Here is a 22,368-nt window from a genome sequence, read left to right on the forward strand (position 1 = left end):
ATCACTTTTGAAACACGTTATCAACAAAACCCTATGAAATAAATTAAACCTGTCATTCTTCTGGGAGCTCTTCTAGGATTATGTTCAGGCACCTAACAAACAACATGTTGTTGTTTTTTTCCACGTATTATTTGGATTGGGTTATCTGGCTAGTGGCAGGGATTCTGATACAGGTAACTAGCTAGATTGAAATGATTCAATCCAAGTCCACCTCTACTAATTACTTGTATATTTTTAAGCTGCTATATTTTGCATACACTTGCAGAATAAAAATATGGGGAAAATGTAAACAGTTGATGTCATAATACTCCAGCGACTATGTCTCTACACTTCACACTCTAGGATTTTGAGGTCTTCAAGCAGTTCTTGCGCCAGTGTTTGCAGCTCTGCGTTGCGGCTCTTTGACAGCGCTATGATACGTTGAAATGGCAAGGTGTCACGCATCTCAGGCGCTGACTTTGCTAAAACTTCTGGCTCTAGAATCACAGACTGGAGAAGCCGTAGAACATGCAGACATACTTCTGTATCTGGGTCTAGAAATGAGGAAGAAACGATTCCAGCTACTTGTTACATGCACCCTTATGCCAGGACTAACATTATAGCTCTACATCACCATCCCCCATGGACCCTTGGTAAAGAGAGAGTGGCTGAAGTTCTGCTATTCTCAGCTGCTGAAATGGCCCTTTGGGGCTGGCCGGCCCCAGAATATGAGAAGATATAAAAGTGGCTTAAAACCACCACTGCACTCCTCCTCCGTTCCCTGTGCTAAGCAGTGGTTGGGAGTAACTGGTAATCAGGAATATTTTGTTCCCTTCTTCTTTACTCCAAATGGAGCAAATCCCACAGATATGTGGATTTATCAACAACTTTGTCAGTAGCCAAGATTTAGTTTGCTGCAGTTTCACTTGGAGCAGGATAAACTATGTCCCATTACTATTTAGTCTGTTTTAAAACACTCATTCTGCAATTCTTATAAGGCTTTTCTTTATCTATATAAGATTCAGATTCCATTTAAACTCAATAAAACCTCAACTTTAATCAAATACACTTGGTAATAATATGCCAGTCCTCCAAATACTAAAAATTCAGTTGACACAAACTGAAGTGTTGGGTATATTTGATTTTATGGTAGTGGGACAAATCTGGTTTAACTGCTTAGGAACATGTCAGAAAAACATGCCTAGGAAGATGTACAATTAATTTTGATTTCCATTGTTAAAGGAACAGGATGCATTTATTACTACTGAAATATTAGGAGTGATTCTATTTTAATTATACCCAATAGTTTGTTGGGTGTCTGTTTGTGCCTTTGCTAGACGCACCCAGTAGGTGACTCCTTTTATTTTTATGTTCTCTATTTTGCATATTCCAAACTTGTTTTTCTAATGTATTTTATAGCTAAAATATCTATTTATTTGTATCAGGTGCTGTGCATTTCTACTATGTCTGTCACTGTCATACCTAGATTTCAGGAAAGCCTTTGACAGAGTGTTGTACGAAAATGTTGAGAAAAATTAATTGAAATTAATTTGCATACCAGCATTGCCATGGGGACTGAAGTCTTGCAGTAGGACCACAAATCAAGTGCAGTGATAAATCACAATGCCTTGAGCTGGAAGGAGGTGTCAAGTGGGCTAGAACAAGGTTCTCTTATTAGTCAGCTTACTTAACACCTTTATTAATGATCTGAAATCAGGGTAAGCAGAATGCATTAAACTAATGCATCACATACATTAAATTGGGAGGTGTTGAAAACACCAAACAGGATAGGGAAACAGAACAGGCCTTAGAAAGATGAGAAATATAGTCAAAAAATGACAAAAGCTTTGTCTAGATGGGGAATTTTATGAAATTCCCACTGGCACTGCCAGCAGTTCAGCAGAACAGGCATTAAGCACTGGTGGCTTCTTGCAATTTTAACACTATGTTAGTTAAACCTGACTCTGCCAGACTTCCAGTGTGACTGAGGACAGGTCACAATCTTTCTGTGCCTTAGTTCCCCAGCTGTACAATGGGGTAACATATTTCCTTTCTCCCGCCCTTTGCCTCCTCTGTTTAGATCGTAAGCTCATAAGGGCAGTGACAGTCTCTGACTATGATCATGTCTACCCTACAGAGCCTATGTTGGCATAGCTATGCCAGCCTAGGCCCCTAATGCAGACACTGTGTATTCTCACAGAAGCAGTTCTTCTGCCAGCACAGTAACACCACCTCCCAGAACCATGTTAGCTATTCCAACAGAAGCACTTTTTTGTTGGCTTAGCTGCGTCTATACTGTGAGTTCTGCCCGCATAACTATATCACCTGGGGGGCTAAATTTTTCACACCCCTAGCTGACATAGCTATGTCAGCAGAACTTTGTAGTGTAGACTAGGCCTATGTGTCTATACCAGTGGTTCTCAACCAGGGGTACATGTACCCCTGGGGGCATGCAAAAGTCTTCCAAGGGGTACATCAACTCATCCAGAAATTTGCCTAGTTTTACAACAGGCTGCATAAAAAACACCAGTGATGTCAGTACAAACTCAAATTTCATTCCACCAATGACTTGTTTATATAGTTCTATATTTTCAGTGGTTCTCAAACAATGGATCGCGACCCCAAAGTGGGTTGTGAGTTCGTTTTAAGGGGGTCACAAGGGCCAGCATCAGAGTCCCTGGGTCCTAGGGCAGAAAGCTGAAGCCCGAGCCCCACCACGTGGGGGGTGAAGCCGAAGCCTGAGCCCCACTGCATTGGGCTGAAGCTGAAATCCGAGTTTTTAAGTGAGGTGAAACCCGGGGTACCCAAGACAAATCAGACTCTTGGGGGTACAGTAGTCTGCAAAGGTTGAGAACCACTGGTCTATACAGTAATTAGCATAATGGAGGCCTCATCTCATCATATTTTCTGCTTGCTACCAAATACTGTGTCACCTTAAGTGAGTCATTTATGGCAAAATTTCCAAAACTGTCCCTTAATTTTGGGTGATCAGCTTGAAAACAACTAGAGGCCTGATTTTCAGAATGCTGAGCACACACAACTCCAGCTGAAGTCACAGAGAACTGCAGCTACTCTGCACCGCTGAAAGCACCCACAAATTAGGGTACCCATACTTAGGCCTGGTCTACACTAGGAGTTTATATCGAATTTAGCGCCGTTACATCGAATTAACCCTGCACCCGTCCACACCACGAAGCTATTTAGTTCGACATAGAGCTCTTTTAAATTCGACTTCTGTACTCCTCGAAAACGAGAGGAGTAGCGCTAAATTCGAAATGGCAATATCGAATTAGGCTAGGTGTGGATGGAAATCGACGGTAATAGCTCTGGGAGCTATCCCACAGTGCACCACTCTGTTGACGCTCTGGACAGCACTTCGAGCTCGGATGCTCTGACCAGCCACACAGGAAAAGCCCCGGGAAAATTTGAATTCCTTTTCCTGTCTGGCCAGTTTGAATCTCATTTTCTGTTTGGACAGCGTGGAGAGCTCAGCAGCACTGGCAACGATGCAGAGCTCTCCAGCAGAGATGGCCATGCAATCTCAGAATAGAAAGAGGGCCCCAGCATGGACTGATCAGGAAGTCTTGGATCTCATCGCTGTGTGGGGCGATGAGTCCGTGCTTTCAGAGCTGCGCTCCAAAAGAAGGAATGCAAAGATCTACGAGAAGATCTCTAAAGCCATGGCAGAGAGAGGATACAGCCGGGATGCAACGCAGTGCCGCGTGAAAATCAAGGAGCTGAGACAAGGCTACCAAAAAACCAAAGAGGGAAACCGACGCTCTGGATCCCAGCCCCACACATCCCGTTTCTACGAGGCACTGCATTCCATCCTAGGTGCGGCCGCCACCACTACCCCACCAGTGACCGTGGACTCCGAGGATGGGATATTGTCCACGGCCGGTTCCTCGTCGGAAATGTTAGCTGACGGGGAAGATGAGGAAGGAGATGAGGAGGACGAGGCAGTCGACAGCGCTTGCACCGCTGATTTCACCGACAGCCAGGAGCTCTTCATCACCCTTACCAAGATCCCCTACCAACCGTCCACAGCCCTTACCCCGGACACCGAATCAGGGGAAGGATCAAGCAGTGAGTGCTTTAAACATCTAAACAATTAATTTTAACATAACTGGAATATTTATATTGTTAAGAATGGGCTTTTCAGTCACTCATTTAAACATAGAAACTTTTATTTATAACAAAACGGGAATATTAACTATATTAGCAATTTGTTGTTCATGATTTAGTTGGCTTAGTCAACTATTTAGTCCTAACTATGTATAGAAAATCAAATAATGTCCGGATATTCATGATTAGTCCACCACAGGACGCTCCACTCTGTAGTCCCTTATGCTGCACTTAAATGAAAAGACGGTCAATGTGCCCGGGAATGGACAGAGAGTCCTCCTGGGATAGCTCGGCATAGCTCTCCTGGAGGTACCGCTCAAGCATGCGCATGAGGTTACGCGGCAGGGCGATCTTGTTCGGTCCCCCGTGGTAACACACGTTCCCACGCCATGAGTCCATCAGGTAGTCCGGGATCATTGCACGGCACCGCATGGCGGCATACGGCCCTGGCCTCTGCATGGTCTCACGAAGCATCCTTCCCCTCTCAGTCTCCGAGATCCTCATCAGTGTAATATCACACATGACGCCCTGCTTTAAATTAGGGAGGGGAATGTTAGTATTGGGACTGCTTTACAGCCACGCGGTGAAGGCGGCAGAGGGGCAGCATACAGGGAGCTTTCCCGGGGACAGCCGCGAGGTGGTGGGACAGGGGCAGAGCTCATGCTTCCCTGATTGCTGCCAGCAGAGAGTGGCCTTGCATTCAGTGCGAAAGGAGCCCAGTGCTACTATTACATTTTTAAGCTGCAACAAGTCTACGGCTTACCATGTTTTCCTGCAACAGAGGTAGAGGTGTCCTGCAACGCTTCTCTGATCGCAACTGCAGGACCCCAGGCAATGAAGGCGAGGGCAGAAAATTCGACCTTGTCCTGAGTGCGCATGTGAAAGGTCCAGTGCATGGTGTGGTTCACAGAGAAAGACTATGTTCTTTGTTAGCAACTTCATTTATCTGTCTCAGGAATTTACTCCCTTTTTCCCATTCCCACAGACACATCTGCGACTGTCTCCCAACCCAGCCTGGCATCACACTCCCAGAGGCTAGCGCAGATTAGGAGAAGGAAGAGAAAGACGCGGGAAGACATGTTTTATGAACTTATGGAGTGCTCACGAGAGCAGGCAGCCCAGACGACACAGTGGAGGGAGAACTTGTCACAAATGCACAGAGCAGTCATGGAACGGGAGGAGAGGTGGCGCCAGGAGGACCAGCAGGCTACTCAAACCCTGCTTGGACTAATGAGGGAGCAAACGGAGACGCTCCGGCGCCTAGTGGATGTTCTGCAAGACCGGAGGCAGGAGGACAGAGCCCTGCTGCTGTCTATCTCTAACCGCCCTCCCCCGCCACCAAGTCCCACACCCCCCTCACCAAAAGTCCAAAGAAGGAGGGGCGGCAAGGGCCGTTAAAACTTTCAGTCGGCCCCTGCATACTGCTGCAGCAATGGAAGGCTCTCGTTCCAAAGTTTGAAAAGTCCTTTCCTACCCATCTCACAATAGCCCACGTCCAAGTTTCCTCCCCCCCCCTTTTCATGTGCGGTTCATAATAAAACATCTGTTTCTGTTAAGTACTGTTTCCGAGAGTGTCTTTTACAGGGGATTCTGTCTGAAGGGGGGGAAGGGGTTTGTTACTTGGACAGGACAGTCACCTGTAGCAGGCTACAGAGGCGGGGGCAGGTCCAGCATCAGGACACATACACAGTACAGTCACCAGTTACCCTGGTCAGTCTGGGAGGCGTTTTTCATGTTCTGGGGTGCGAGGGGGTTGATCTGTGACTTTGTGGCGGGGGAGGGCAGTTAGAGATCTTATGCCGCGGTCCTTATCCTGGATCACAGAGCCACGCAGCAGGGGATCTGTTACCCTCCGCCCCCTGCCAGAAAGTCACTTGGCCGACACATACATGCAGTCCCACCCAGGACTGCTGGCAGGCTGCGTTGAAACAACCAATCCAGCACTGCGGAGCCTGTCATTCCCGGAGTTTAGAAGCATCATTTGCATCAAAACACTAAACCCGCCCCCCGCCACAGTCTGCGTCCCCGGTTTAAAACATTCCCGCGAAAACAGTAAGAAAGAGAACCTTGTTCATTAACAAAACGGAACAGATTTTATTTGTTGGGAAGGTGGGGAAGGGGGTATGTAACTTGGAAGGATAGTCAACAGTAACTGGGTAAAGAAACGGGGGCAGGTTCAGCATCTGTGTCCACAAAGTAAACAGTCACTGGAGACCCTGCTCAGTCAGGAACCTGGCTTTCAAAGCCTCCCTGATGCACAGCGCGTCCCGCTGGGATCTTCTAATCGCCCGGCTGTCTGGCTGGACGTAATCAGAAGCCAGGCTATTTGCCTCAACCTCCCACCCCGCCATAAAGGTCTCCCCCTTGCTCTCACACAAATTGTGGAGCACACAGCAAGCAGCTATCACAATGGGGATATTGGTCTCGCTGAGATCACAGCGAGTGAGTAGGCTTCTCCATCTCCCCTTGAGACGGCCAAAAGCACACTCCACCACCATTCTGCACTTGCTGAGCCGGTAGTTGAATAGTTCTTTCCCTGAGTCCAGTGCGCCAGTGTAGGGCTTCATGAGCCAGGGCATTAGCGGGTATGCAGGGTCCCCGAGGATGACTGTAGGCATCTCCACATCCCCAACAGTTACTTTGTGGTCCGGGAAGTAAAGACCTTCCTGCAGCCGTCTAAACAGACCAGAGTTCCTGAACACCCTAGCGTCATGAACCTTGCCAGGCCATCCAACGTAGATATTGGTAAAACGTCCCCGATGGTCCACCAGTGCTTGCAGCACCATGGAAAAGTAGCCCTTTCGGTTGATGTACTGGCTGGCCTGGTGGTCCGGTCCCAGGATAGGGATGTGAGTCCCATCTATAGCCCCACCGCAGTTTGGGAATCCCATCTCGGCAAAGCCATCTCTGATGAGCTCCACGTTTCCCAGGGTCACTACCTTAGATAGCAGTAGCTTGACGATTGCCTTGGCTACTTGCATAACAGCAACCCCCACGGTAGACTTGCCCACGCCAAACTGGTTAGCGACGGACCGGTAGCTGTCTGGCGTTGCGAGCTTCCAGAGGGCTATGGCCACTCGCTTCTGGACAGTCAGGGCTGCCCGCATCCGGGTGTCCTTTCGCTTCAGGGCAGGGGACAGCAACTCACACAGTTCGAGGAAAGTCCCCTTCCGCATGCGAAAGTTGCGCAGCCACTGGGATTCATCCCAGACCTGCAGCACTATGCGGTCCCACCATTCCGTGCTTGTTTCACGGGCCCAGAATCGCCGTTCAACAGTATCAACAAGACCCAGTGACAGCGAGATGTCCTGGGCGCTGGGTCTCATGTTCTCAGAGAGGTCGGAGCTAGTGTCCGACTTCATGCCGTCACGGTGGTGCCGTAGCCTCCTCTCATGATTGATCTGCAGCTGCCTCTGGTACAGGTGGAGGAGAAGCTGCGAGGCGTTGAGAACTGCCACAACTGCAGCGATGGTCGCAGCGGGATCCATGCTCGCACTGCTGTGGCGTCCGCGCTGTCAGTAATCAGAAAAGCGCGCGAACTGATTTCCCGGCGGCGCTTTCAGGGAGGGAGGGAGGGAGGGCGTGAGTGACGGACGGATGACGACAGGCGCCCAAAAGCACCCTCGACACATTTTTTTACCCAGAAGGCATTTGGGGCTCGACCCAGAATTCCAATGGGCAGCGGGGACTGCGGGAACTGTGGGATAGCTGCCCACAGTGCACCGCTTCCAATGTCGACGCTTGCCCCGTTAGTGTGGACTCACAAAGTCTCACAAAGTCGAATTACTGTCCTTAGTGTGGACACACACGTTCGACTTAGTAATATCGATTCCACATAGTCGAATTAACTAAAATCGAAGTACTCTCGTAGTGTAGACAAGGCCTTAGTGGATACTCTTAAAAATACAGGCCACAATCCAACATTTTCAGAAGTTTTTATTTTTCTGATTGTAGATCTATCCAAAATAAGAGAAAAAGATTGTAAATGTGTCTTCAATTTTTGTCTTTAGGCTTCTAAGACTTTATTGTTTATTTCTGGCAAAATTGAGATTGAAATCCAAACACATACATTTCAAAAAGAATATGACAAAGCCAAACTGTTCTCTCTAACACAGGACCAGGTTCTGCTACCTTTACTTGTGTTGAACATTACATTACTTGCAATGGGGCTGTCGTGGAGAAAGGTGCTGTGTACTGAGAGTAAGGATAGTAAAATATGGTCCAGTGAGGCGGAAAAGAAGCTTATTGAAATGAACTGGATATAGGTAGTCACACCCCTCTTGTGTTTCAGTTTGCCCACCTATAAAACAAGTCTACGACTTTTAGTACCTCACAGAAGAATTGTGAGGCTTAGTATATATAAGTTGCTTTAAAATCCTTGATGAAAGGTGCTATGTTAGCAAATACTATATGCATTTACATTAGTATAATCTGCAAACATTAGAAGTGTGTACATATTAAGGAAGAGAGGAATTGCCTAAGGAGGTATAACACTATGCAACAAAGCTAAGGAAAATTATATCTAGTTGCACAATAGGAAAAATTTCCATTGAGATCTACTGGATTCTGGAAAGAGTCTCCAATGGCAGTCATAGAATCCCTATTGATTGAATCACTTGAATGAAGAATATATTAGGCACTTGGTGAATATAATGTTGCATCAGAAGAGGTATGGATAAGATAAACTCAGTATCTCTCGTCTCTGATTTCTATTGTTCTACATGTATTGCAAGACACTTAGAGTTACACAAATGGATACATGTTAAAACACACACATATACACCTTATCATGACTGTATATGGTTTTGGAAATCTGCTTGTTAGGGATATTTATATTTTTGTAATTTTCTACTTGGATTTTAAAATATACTCAAACAGCCCTTTTTTTGGTCTCCCCAGTTTCATTAAGGATTTCTCTTTTAAAAGAAAATAAATTCTAGTAGAGAACAGGCAAAAGGAAAGTAAGTATGGCAGGGATCTTCATTACTCAGCATTATCTTTATTTCAATAGCTTCCAGAATTAGTCATTTCTATACTAGTTGAGTAATTTTATTTACATGAAGCCAAAAAAAGTCTTAGCTGTAATCATATCACTTCATCACATCCTCTCAACAACAGGCGCACACATTTCTTAGCTAACATATTCAAGTCTAATCATTAAGGGGAAAAAATGTAGCTGTTTGTCTTGGTCTTGAACAGCATGTGTAATATAAGCCTACCACAGTTATAACATACTGATGCAATTTTAGCAAGGAACTGTGCTGATGTTTTGTTAACTGCTAACAAGGTACTGTCTGATGTCACTGGCACTCAGTCACTGATAAAAACAGCTGATAAAGCAGGCAGATTTTACAGTCACATCTGTCATTAGGAGTGTGCTCTCAGATGAACTATTCCCTACAGCAGAGTTTAAGTAACTGCATTACATCAATGAGAAACCGCCTATCTACAATTGGCTCTGTGAGTGGTGTGAATCCAATGTACATGTGCCTGTAACATTTCCTGGCCAACCTGGATGCAGTATTTATTGTTGGCAAATGATCTGCAATAGAGTTTAAGGTTCTGCCTATGCCAGGACAATATTTCAAAAGTTTCACATCTTGGCTAACACTACTTCAGCACCACCAGAGTTAGCAATCCTGGGAGATCTAGTGTGGAGGGGCCACCAGCTGCTGCCCCCATTTTAAGCACTATCTCACTACCCATGATCACACTAGGTCGAGCTAATGGTGAGGCAAGCTGATGGCCCACCCATACAAAGGCTCCTTATATTGCTAACGCCTGTAGACCTGAACCAGTGTCGGCAGTAGCAGAGAGATTTTGAAAAATTACCCTACTGTTGATAGGGCCAAAGAGATAAGAAGAAACATAATAAACAAAGTATCTGCAGTGGGGAAAATGCTAACACAGAAAGCATTTACAAAGAATGAGCTATGCTGCAACAAGTCCTAATATTGAAAGTTTGCTTTTTCTATGTAACATACCCTTTTATACTCTCTTTTTTTAACTCCAGTTCCTGTATAACTGATGTCAGTTCAATCTTCCCTTTTGTCAGGGGACTGTTCTCATTGCTATCTGAGGAGATCAGCCAGTCAGCAATCCTATCTGTTAGGACCAAAACTAGTTTCCACGTGTAAATCCATTAAAGCCAATAGTGCTACTTTAGATTCACATCAGAGCTGAGAATGTGTCCCATCTCCTCCACAACATACCTGATTATTCACTGGACATGGAAGTGAGAGTCCAGAGGTCTTTCACATGGCAAAGTGATGCACTGTACATGTACCTCTTAACTAGACAGCTGTTTAAGTAAAATCTTAAGCACAGTACCTAGCACACACTGAGACTTCGATCATGGCCGGGAACTCTGCGCACTATCACAATACAACTAACAGAACAATGAAGAAATAGCAAATTATTTCTTATACTGATGGTCCACTGAAGCACTAAAATATATTTATCAGATTATTTATAAGAAATCTTAAAGGGTTCTAAACTTAAAGACAAATATAAATTCACTGTGCTACTCATGAGAGACTTGATTTGGAGGAATTTGTTTTTAAGCATGAGGATGAAGACTTAGTCATTAAATGAGTGCTGCAATGAATGCAGTCCTGAAGTGGATAAGGGCACTCTTCTGAAAACTGATTTCAAAGTCTGAAGAATTTGAATTGTTTGAGAGTTGGCTACTGTGAGAATTAGAGAATCTAAGAATTAGAGGATCTGATTAATAAGACATTGAGCTAATAGAAAACCAAGATGACTTCTAAAAGAGGTGCTACCATGAGAAGGACCTGGATCTTCAAAAAATTCTGAGACACACAGATGATCCAAACAGAAAAGCTATATATTGGAAAAGTTTAGGATCAAGTCATGAAAAGCAAATATTGAAGATGGCAGGGAGTATTAGGAATATGAAGGTATCTTTCGTTGAGATCTATATAGTAGAGATAGTCATTTGCAGAAACTTCTTGGATCAACAATAAGGGTTTTCAAATGGAACTGTGATCGCTTCAGGAGAAAATTGAGAGAAGAGAGATCTAAGAACACTCAAGAGCTTCCTGCCCTCTTTTGTTTTATGAAATACCTGAGTAATTTCCCTAGAGCTGAGGGGAATATGGCACAGCGATAATCCCTCCAAATTCTGTAACACCTCTGAGTCCAAATTCAACAGCACCAATCTTTTGGCTGTGTTCAAAAAAAGAAAAGTGGCCATAAAGAGATAAGAATGAAGGGGACTATCAGAGTGTGATGGGGCACAGTTGCCCCTCATTAGTATGTAAGGGGTTTTAAAGCAACCCTGGGGAGGCTGTGCAGGAGGCAGCCAATAAGGAAAAGGCTTGTAGTGCCAGCCAGTTAGGGGAAGGTTTATTGGAGGAGCCAATCAGGGCCAGGCTGGCCCATATAAGAAGGCGCTGCTGAGCAGAGGAGGTGGCAGTCACTCCCTGAAGGGTGAGGGAGAAGGACCATGGACAGAGCAGTGCTGGGTGGGGTCAGCAGAGTATGAGAAAGCTCCAGGCTGACGGCTGCCAAACTAAGGCCCTGATACAAGGGCAGAGGAGGTACTAGGGCTGTGGGCCAGGGAAGGAGATGGTGGAGTTGGAGGAGGGGCAGTACATGGCTGTTGGCTATAGGGTACCTGGATTGGGGCCCGGAGGAGGGAACCGGCCCGGACTCCCCTCCCTTTTGCCACCACTGGCCACTGAGGAAAGTGACCCGTGCACGGACTGCAGTCTGCCACGGAGACAAGTGGCTAGAACCTGGACTGCAGATTGCCACCGAGGCAAGTGGTTGGACTGAGGACTGTTGGTCCCCTGGAAGGGGGGAAAGAACTGAGTGAGGCACAGCCGGAGGACTGTGTCCAGAAGAGGATGCGAGTCCTGCATGAGGAAACAGGAATGACGACAGGCAAGACACCATCTGAGGAGGGCGCACTGGCAACCACCAGCTAATTCCCAGGACAGCCAGCAGGAGGTGCCGCAGTGGTGAGTTGAGCCCCGTCACACAGAGAATAGCCCAATGAATTCCCTGTATGCTCCTTTTCTTGTAATTGTTTTAGCCCAGGAGAAGTGGCAAATCTGAGTCTACTCCCAAACCGTAACACTTGGGCCAACTTCTCCTTGATGCTTAATGTGGTGATTAACAGAGAAAGGTGTTCTTGGTCTAGCACTTTGTAAGAGAGAAGATGAGACGTTCCTGTTGTATTCGGAGGAATGAAGCACTAAGAAATCAGAAGAGTCTCAACAGGCTTTGTATCAGAAAGGAAATGTATGTTGCTGAGAAAGATGGCGCTTCTTTATATTTGCAGATAATATAATAGCATTATCCAGGACAACACCACAGAGACACTGGCCTTTGAAAAGCGCTCCTATCACACAGGTGAAAAGGTGAAGAAAGTCCTGAGCGCAGAAAAAGCTGCCTGGACCTCCTGCTGAGGAAGATGATGGGAGTGAGGGTAGATCCTGGGCTCATCCTCTGTTCAGTACTGTTGGTCTAGTTGCACAAACTACTCCCCACCTCTGTCAACTGGAAGCAGGCCTTCCCAGCACTCAGGAATCTGAACTGGCAGATGCACACTGCCTGGGAATCCTTGTCCTTTCTCAGAATGTAAGAATTTCAGCTTCAGAAAGTAAAGGTATTATATAAGCCTGTCTTTTTTCCTCACTCCAGACACAGATGAGCAACACCTTTAGAATGCACAACAGCCTTTCAACCTCTTTTCCCATCAACAATTGCAAATTAAATACTATCAATTGTGTATCATACTTTGTCTGCTTATGTGACCGTAGGCACTTTAATTAAAAAATAAAATCACATCAACTATCTAGCTCCAAGCAAGATTAACTTATTCTATCAAGGTCTTTTGAATGGGACATTTGGGAACTTCAGTCACCTTATTTTTGTTAGAATAATGACCTAAATATTAGTTTGTCATAAAGAAGAAAATGTGGAGCAATGCGTGTAAGGTTTCTTTGTACTGTAGGGCAAAAGACCATATACTCAGGTTCCTCCACTGAGCGATTCATCTCCCCCAACTATGTATAAATCTATAAAATGAGTATGATATTTTATAGGGGTGTTGTGAGGTTTAATTAACTGTGATCCTTTGAAGAAAGTTATTTGATAATGAGCCTGAGTACATAATTTGTACATAAAAATGTATGTGAGAGCCATGTAGCATATAGGAAATCCCTAAGTTTATTGAAATACCATAGATCAAACAACTCCAAGCATCAATCTGATCCTTGCATCAGCAGGTGCAACTCCCATTAACGTCTATTATTATTATTTGTACTACAATAGCCCTGCTGCACTAGGCACTGTACAAACACAGAGACAAACCCAGTGCTGAAGAGCTTAGTTTAAACAGAAAAGACATGTGAGAAGAGAAACCAACACAGAGGAGAATTTACTTACATGAGGTCACACAAGTGGCAGAGCTGAGAATATACCCTGTATCTCCTGACTTTCAATCCAATGCCCCATCCACTAGACCATGCTGGATCTTATCAATGGGAGCTGGACTCACACCAGGGATGCATTTAGTTGCAAAGGTTAATTTGTTTCAAGATCAAAGACTAAGCCTGATCTTACCGTACATACTTTTCAGCAGTTACATTTTTATAGTGTCTCATAGATCAGCGATATTATTTTAAAGTCCATAGATGCAAGTACAGGTGGCTGTCTTCCATTTGCTTTATCAGATTTCTCCCCTCCCCCCATTGGGATACTGCCATCAATAACTCTTACATGAATTGAATGTTATACACTAGAATCATTGATAGAAATACTTATATTCATCCCTTCAGTTATTTCCCTCTCTTTGGACCTTTATTATCTCATAAATAGAACAAGGTCACAGATCTGAATTTCTACTCAGCTATTATCTGTATCTATTCACAGCTATTATCAAAAAGTCCACAATTTGAACTGTTGTAACAATCTTACCGTTCAATAGCCACCAAAGTAATGGAATAAAACCTGGACTTTCACTAATGTACTTCAAGCCTTTCAAGTTGATGCTCACATTGTACAGTGACATCAGCATTAGCCTAAAATAAAATTAAAAAGGTGATTAAATTGCATCTTAAACTGCATCATTACAATAACTGCATCCAATACTTACGATGAGCATCTACAGATGGCTAGATCCTGATGCATATTTCAAACTCAATATATAAGATACAAGATACGTACCTATGTCATGTTATATACATACAGCTACATGAATGCAACAATGTGAGAGATTTTATTTAAATTTATAAATCAAAATATATTAATCATGTAAAAGTCAGCCAATCTGACAGCATTTAAATTCCTCTGAACTGAATGGGACTAGTCACATGAGTAGGGCAAGCAGAATTTGGCCTTACATGATCACTCACCATATGCAACAGAATCCTCTTAACTGGGACTCCCCAGAAGGCAGCCTATCATCCTGATTAAGCCGCTTGTCTCAACAAATGAAAGGGCCACTTAAAACAAATAAAAGGCTGCAAAGATTTTATAACAATTACTATACTGAATCAAAAGAACTAAATGAAATTTGCTGCATTTCATTCATTCTTCTTTTGATCTTTGACAACTTCTGTATTAAAAAAAAGACAGCAGCTTAGAATTTCACAACTTTAATACCTAGCTATGCATCTCTTAATCATCCGACACTGGCCACTCGTGTCCCTGTCAAACAAAGTTTATGCTAATTCTATACCAATTAAAGCAGCAGTCAATCATTCTCCTTATTAGGATAAATCTGTTCTCTGGAAGACATCCTGATAAAGGAGATGTCCCGAATCTAAGAGGTGCTGAGCACCCTGACTTCAGTGGGAGCTGAGGTCACTCAACACTTTAAAGGATCAGGCTACAGGTAAAGCACACTCTAAAATAAAATCCGACAGAGAGGTTAAGAGAGAAAAGGTGAGACTCCATTGTAGTATATTGCAGATGATGTATTCCTTACGCCATCTGATCTTAAATCGAACTTCGCACCCCTTGATAATCTGTACGTTATTCCCTGATAACCTGAAACTTCTACGCTTAAACTCTGTACCGTTCACTTTTTTTAAACATCATCTTAATAAAATTTTTACTCTTTGCCAAACAATGTGTCTTAATAGCCAGTGGGACCATGAAATTATCCCAAGCAGACACAATGCCTCCTGGAGTGCCACCCTTAAAGAAGGCACAGTGGTATCCTCTGCCACCATACTGAGCCAACTCCACTGGCTGTTGTGGACAGGGTTGGGGCCACACCCATCTTTTTTTCATCCCACACTAAGTCTAGTGCTAGCAACAGCACTGGACTCTAATAGTCTTTGTGCTGAAGGGACTCATAAGGACTGTGTGTCTGGCATCTGTGCAGAAGGTAAGGGGGTATTACGGGAGAAGACACACTTCTTGTTGCCCTGCTCACCCTTGCTTAGGCATGAAGAAGCCAGGCAAAATTCAGGCCCAACATATATAAGCCACTAAGAGTAACTGTTGCAGCCACAGAAAAGCAACAAGCCTTGAGTGTGCTGTATTCTCAGCTGACTGCCAATCCACATGTCAAGAGTGAAGGGGACGATTCCGGCCCCAGTTCTGGCAACATATAGGACTTGCAAGAGGTTGGAGAAGTCCCCTGAAATAGGAGCAGCATAGGACTTATGCAGCCTCCCTCATCAGCCCTAGCATAGGGCCTGCACCGGGGCAGATATGGAGGGAGGGGACATACCCACAGCGCAGAGTACTCCAAGGGATTCTGGACTGCTGCAGGGCTGTTCTAATTTATACCAGGGGCCCTGGCAGCAGCCCAGAAGCCAGAGGATGCAACGGTGATGTAAAGCCACCACTGCCCCCTGGGCTGCACCTCCCAGAAAGTACAGCACAGAATCTGTCCCTGGCATATGGAAACGACTTAAGCCATCCTTCAAGCATCTACCCAGGGCCCCTGCAAGTACAACTTAACACGACCCCCATAATGTGACAGGATGGGAACTCATCCGTTCCTGTATAGGGGAACTGAGAAGGAAGCCACTGTTCTGCCACCCTCTGAAATGTGTTTAGGAGTCCTTCACCAGTTCAGAGAGGATCGTTCCTGACAGTGCCAGCCTAGTTCAGTACTTGCACCCACCAGCCATACAGTACTGTCCCTGTCAATGTCTCCATGTGCTCCCCCAAACACCTTCGCATTCACACAGGGCCAGACAATTTGGTCCTTAAACTGTGGCTATACTGTGAAAAATGTATTTTTGACTCTTAAATTTCATCATGGATCTATTGTGCCTTATGGATTCCACATCAAATTTGCTCAGTCTACAGGTAAAAAGATTTTTTTTTTAATTGCCAGCCCTGCAAATTCAATCTGCATCTGAGTCAAAATGCACTCTTGCCTTTGCACACATCACCAGCAGTCACAAAGATGATGTAAACCAAATGATGCTCTCAGTTATACCTGCATAACTTCACTGCCTCCAAATACCTTAACACCTGTGCAACCCCACAAGCCTTCAGTGGGTTTTCATAGGATGTAACTGAAGGCTTCTGTTGGCCTTTTTATTTTTGGTGTTGATGTCTGAAAAGGAAAGAACCCAGCTTAGCTTTCAGATCACAGGTTGAGTCTCTGGGACTAGCAGTTAGAAAAAACATCTTTTATTTATATATCAAAAAATTTGACATGGCATCACACACACATTTTTAAAGTCAAATTACATTTAATGTTTATGCAGCAGAATGAAAATGCAAACATTTACAACAGAAAAGGTTAATATCTTTGGACATGGTCTTTCAATCTGTTCCTCAATGAAAATGTCAAACAGATTTAAAATGATGTAAAAGGACACTGCTAGTTTGTATTTTCCTTTCGCTTGTTTGTTTTGTGTGGAGCAGAGGGACTGGTTGTGGTGAGCTAAAAATGTTGGAATGTTGTGGGGAGAAGAAGAAGAAGAAAGTTTCTGAGTTTTAAACCCATTTTGCTAGCCACTCAGAAGATCTAAGCCCAAAGTAATAATATATTATTAACAACACCATAATGTGGAAAAACTCTTTATGCCACTTTCAGCTCTACTGCTCCTTATATTCTCTCTATATAAACACACTGTTTTTCCTTTGCTCTTCTCCCTATTATTACCGTATATACTTGTTCATAAGCCGAATATTTTTGGTAAAAAATTGACGCATCAAAGAGCAGGGGTCGGCTTATAAACAGGTCTACACCAAAATTTAATGATTTTAAACTCTATGGCAGGGATCGGCAACCTTTGGCACGCAGCTCACCAGGGTAAGCACTCTGGCGGGGCGGGGCGGTTTGTTTACCTGCCGCGTCCGCAGGTTCGGCCAATCGCGGCTCCCATTGGCCGCGGTTCGCCGCTCCAGGCCAATGGGGGCTGCAGGAAGCGGTGGCCAGCACATCCCTCGGCCCGCGCCGCTTCCCACATTGGCCTGGAGCGGCAAACCACGGCCAGTGGGAGCCGTGATCGGCCAAACTTCTGGATGCGGCAGGTAAACAAACCGGCCCGGCCGGCCAGACTGCTTACTCTGGCGAGCCGCATGCCAAAGGTTGCCGATCCCTGCTGTATGGAATCATTAATTGAATATCTAATATACTGTCGTTTTGTTTACCTGGAGCATCTGCAGGCATGGAGCCCCTCAGCTCCCTGTGGCCACAGTTCGCCGTTCCCATTGGCTGGGAATGGCAAACTGTGGCCACAGGGAACTGAGAGGCTCCATGCCTGCAGACGCTCCAGGTAAACAAAACGTCCTGACCCTCCAGCGGCTTACCCTGACAGGCTGGGAGCCAAAGTTTTCCAACTGAAATATAGGGTCGGCTTATGAAAGGGTCATACAGTTTTTGCTATTTTTCCTTATCCATCTTGGGGGGTCGGCTTATAAACGAACGGGCTAATGAATGAGTATATATGATATATTCCTCTCACTCTTATTTTTGTTATTTCCCCCCATCCTCCAAGTAACAAAAATTGGAAATGCATAACTTAGTCACCACATCTCTGAAGTAGCTACACTTATTTATAAAGTAATTAGTTGAAAAAAATCCCAAAATGTTTCAAACCAGTATTTCCTTTGGTCAGTAGAAAAGATGTCATTTGATTTCGGAATCTGGACTCACACTTGTTTCTACAGCTTTTACTTGTACTGGTTTCTTAAAAATAAATTGTGTGACAACCTGTGCAGGCCTCACAAGTTTGACTATCAAACTCTCTAACCCAAGAGCCAGGTTTCAAGGCACGAGTGGGAACAGAATGTTTTTTGTCACTTAAAACAGGTTTGTGATGAATCTTTGGTTTGAATCCAAATCATACATGAATCCAGCCACCTTGATCAGCAAACAAGCATAAATATCAGTCACAACACCAAATATTAGGTAGTAGTCTTCATCGAATGAAGAATATAAATAGGATCAAAGATGATCATTGCATTATGTAAGATACTGTAAAATTTATTGTAGCACTGCTGTAAAATTAATTTGTGCAGTGCCTCTTCTAGGCTGTATGCTAACCCAGTTTGATGGACTTTATATACTGATATTCTACAAACTAGATGTCCCCTGTTGAGTCTTTGGTTTGTCTGTAGGATTGACTTGCACATGTTTTCAAATGGTTGTTGCGAGGTAGCTGGAGATTACACCACCATGAGAAACTGTTTGGCAATCAGCTTTCGTTGTCTTTACAATAAATAACTTATTTTTTAAACTCATTTACAAAAGGAAGCCCTTGAAACACTGAATGATGACAATATTGCCAAGTGTTCAAAAATCAAGAGCCAGCCCCCAAAGCTCATAATATTGGCTTAACAATCAAAAGATTTGTAGAAGTCTGGGCTCTTTTTATTTGCCTTATGGATTTTGAGTCTTTAGAGCAGGGGTTCTCAAACTGGGGGTCGTGACCCCTCAGGGGGTCATGAGGTTATTACACGGGGGGTTGTGAGCTGTCAGCCTTCACCCCAAACCCCGCTTTGCTCCCAGCATTTATAATGGTGTTAAATTAAAAACACTTTTTAATATACTTATAAGGGAGGGTCGCACTCAGAGGCTTGCTGTGTGAAAGGGGTCACCAGTACAAAAGTTTGAGAACAACTGCTTTAGAGGTCACATTTTCAAGCTTTTCTCTGCAATCATGAGGGCAAGAAACTTGAATTTTAAAAAAATGAAAGTTGTGATTCTCACATAATCATATGACTTCAGAAATTGGGGCTTTCAGAAAAATACCAAATAATATGAAAGTTGGCTATCCTATTTTGAATGTTGACTTCCAAACCCTTTGCTTGGGAAACAGCATGATAGACATTAAGTAATGCTAAGGCACTCTGTAATGATATACATAAATAACAAATCATTAATAACATGGTCATTCAATATTTATGCTTTTTCACAGATCAACATTCAAATATCTACTAAAATAAAATACTGCATACATGAATCAAAGATTATTCACATCAATAATATTTATCTTATTAATTTACTGTATCTTAATATTCACCATCACCATATTAAAGCTCCCAATCCCTATAGTATCCAAGCGCCATATACATATGTCTAAGACAAGCTGAATTTCATACCTGCCAGGTACAACTTGCTTCAATTAGTAATATTGCTCAGAAAATGGCAAAGAATGTTAATGTGTTTCATTTTTTCATTTACTGGAAAGTCTGACTTTTCCCCTTTTTGGATTGTGTATCATAGTATTTTTTTTTCAATATTTCATAGCATCATAGATTCATTTGTCTCACAGGGCTTCTTTACAGACACCCCTTTACCAATGTTGATGATAGCAGCTTGTGAGTAATAAGGTGGCAGGAGGTCATTTACGCTTTGCTGGCCTAAGACAAATGCACATTTGGTACATATGTAACCTATTTATTTAACTAACCAGGCATAGTATTTTAACAGATTATTTTTCATTTTGGATGGCGATACAGGGTGAGTCCTACATTTCTCTCAGTTCTTTTCCCTACTTTAATACTCGAGCCTCCCTTAAATACCATTCATCCCAGCAACTCTACCTCTTCCCAAGGCAGTGATGGGCACATCTCCACATTGCCTATTATTCTGGTGCTTGATGGACCTTGCAGAGACACTGATGTGCCTGCAACACTGGCTGAGGGGAATCGGTATGCAGCCACCAGCCTTGCAACCACACCTAGTATATTTGTGAGGAATGGATGCTGTGAATATTATTTCCAATGGACATATTTCCTCTCCAGTAAAGTAAATAATGAATGAATCTGTGACGTGGTGTGTAAACCCCACACCAGCATGGAAGGAGTTAGGGAGCTGCTTGGGGCTGGAGTAGCCCCATCCTGCAGCACCTGCAAGTCATGCCAGGAATGGACAAGGAGCCTCAAAGGAGGAAGTTCCCCTCAATAGTGGACAGCCCTGGAAGAATGCAGGGTGCTATGCTTCCCAGCTCCCAGGAAGGCCTGATGTCTAGTGCAACCTCTGCCCTCACAAAAAGGAAACACAGATCTCCTGTGCTAAAAGGAGGAAGAGACTTATCCTATAGCTTTTGCTGGAGACCCAGAGGATTCTAAGGTGGACTATAACCCATCCAGGGCCTCTATGAAGAAAGAGGTCAATATCCTGGTCAGAACTGCCTATATGTTTTCTTTTTTTCTTGGCCCCTTTCTTTGGCCTGGTCTACACTGGGGTGGGGGGGGAATCAATCTAAGATGACTGCTGCCACTCCCCTGTCGACTCTGCCTGCGCCTCGCACGCCGGTGGAGTATAGGAGTCAACAGGAGAGTGCTCGGGGGTCGATTTATCACATCTAGACTAGATGTGATAAACTGACCCCCGCTGGATCAATCGCTGCCCACCGATCCGGTGGGTAGTATAGACATAGCCTTTAACTTCTTGTGCTGCCTTCGGATTGTTTGTTTCACCTGTGACTCTGAAAAGGGGAGAAACTGCCAGAAGGAGGGCTGAGAGCCCACCTCCACTAGACTGTCACTGAACATTCCTGCTAAAAGGACTGGATTTGTGTGACTGCTACTTTCCAAGTGGCATCCAAAGGAGGCATAGAGTAGTAAAAGAATCACTCAGTGAATGGAGGAGTACTGTGCTAGTGCCAAAACTTGTTGGCATGACATGTTTCTGCACTGATTTTCAAAAGGTCAATGTGATTTCAAAATTTAATGCATAGCCAAAGCCAACAGTGAATGAACTATTACAATGGCTGAGAGCTGCCAGATATATATCCACTTTAGAGCTCACAAAAGGGTACTGGAAAATACCTTTGCCAGAAACTGGGGGAAAAACAGCTTTTTCCACAACCTTTGGTCTATATCAGTGGTGCGCAACCTACAGCCCACCACTGGTCTATATCAAGTCCAAGAAATGTTTTTGGTCACTCTGAGGCAGCAGAAACGTTCCAGAAGCTAACGGACCGAATCTTGTGGCTGCATGGGCAGTATGCAGTGGCCTACTTAGATGATATAGTTCTCTCCAGCCAGGACTGGGACAGTCGCTTAAGAACGGTCACAGCAGCGCTCCAGTTCCTCGCAGATGAAGTAAGGCCGGGAACCGCAATGTCACGTACTTAGGCTACACCAGGGGTCAGCAACCTATGGCATGCATGCCAAAGACGGCACGTGAGCCGATTTTTAATGGCATGCTGCGGCCGCCGCTGGCCCTGCTCAGCTGAACAGGACCAATGGCTGGGACCCCGGCAGGCAGCAGCATGCCATTAAAAATCCTGCCCGGCCCAGCCTGCTCTTCTCCGCCCCCCACCTACCGCTCTCTCTGGCGGGGGCATGGGGCAGAAGCAAGCTTGGTTCTGCCGGCTGCTGCTGTAGGGCAGGCTCCGCCGGCAGCCAAGCTTCCCCCTCCCCGGCCTCTTCCCTCAGCGTGCTGCGTCGTGCCCCGCCTCCTCTCCCTCCCTGCCGCCGATGGCCCTTGCGAGGGAGGGGGGAAGAGGAGCCCCAGCGCCATCGCTGCTCAGACCGGGAAGGAGGCGGAGAAGAGGCAGGAGCAGGGCCTTGGGGAAGGGGGATGGAATCAGGGCGTATCCCTCTAGCCCCCTGCCATGAGCCGCTCAGGGCAGGGGGCTGGGAGAGCACCCCCCCAATCCCAGCCCACCCCTCTGCCCTGACCCCTGCACCCCCCTCACACCCCAGCCCCTTGCACCCCCCCATGACCCCAGCCCTGACTCTGGCACCCCCCACACATACCCAGCCCCCCACACCCCATGCCCTGACTCCTGCACCCCCCTCACACGCCCCCAGCCCTGACTCCTGCACCCTCCTCATACACACCCTGCCCTGACTCCTGCA

At 45.0% G+C, this 22,368-nt stretch overlaps 1 protein-coding gene across 1 annotated transcript in view; it reads right to left on the reverse strand.

Annotated features, from left to right (window-relative positions):
* Positions 1 to 324: 324 nt before the first annotated feature.
* The window catches only part of HSF2BP (heat shock transcription factor 2 binding protein), a 58,314-nt gene continuing 36,270 nt past the window's right edge, over positions 325 to 22,368 (reverse strand). The window contains exons 7-8 of the mRNA XM_065397578.1: positions 14,053 to 14,156; positions 325 to 533 (exon numbers count right to left, since the gene is read on the reverse strand). Of these exons, the coding sequence (XP_065253650.1) occupies positions 325 to 533; positions 14,053 to 14,156 (313 nt within the window). The remainder of the gene's footprint in view (positions 534 to 14,052; positions 14,157 to 22,368) is intronic.

Source organism: Emys orbicularis, chromosome 1, assembly GCF_028017835.1.
Source record: "Emys orbicularis isolate rEmyOrb1 chromosome 1, rEmyOrb1.hap1, whole genome shotgun sequence".
In the NCBI taxonomy this organism is placed as follows: domain Eukaryota; kingdom Metazoa; phylum Chordata; order Testudines; family Emydidae; genus Emys; species Emys orbicularis.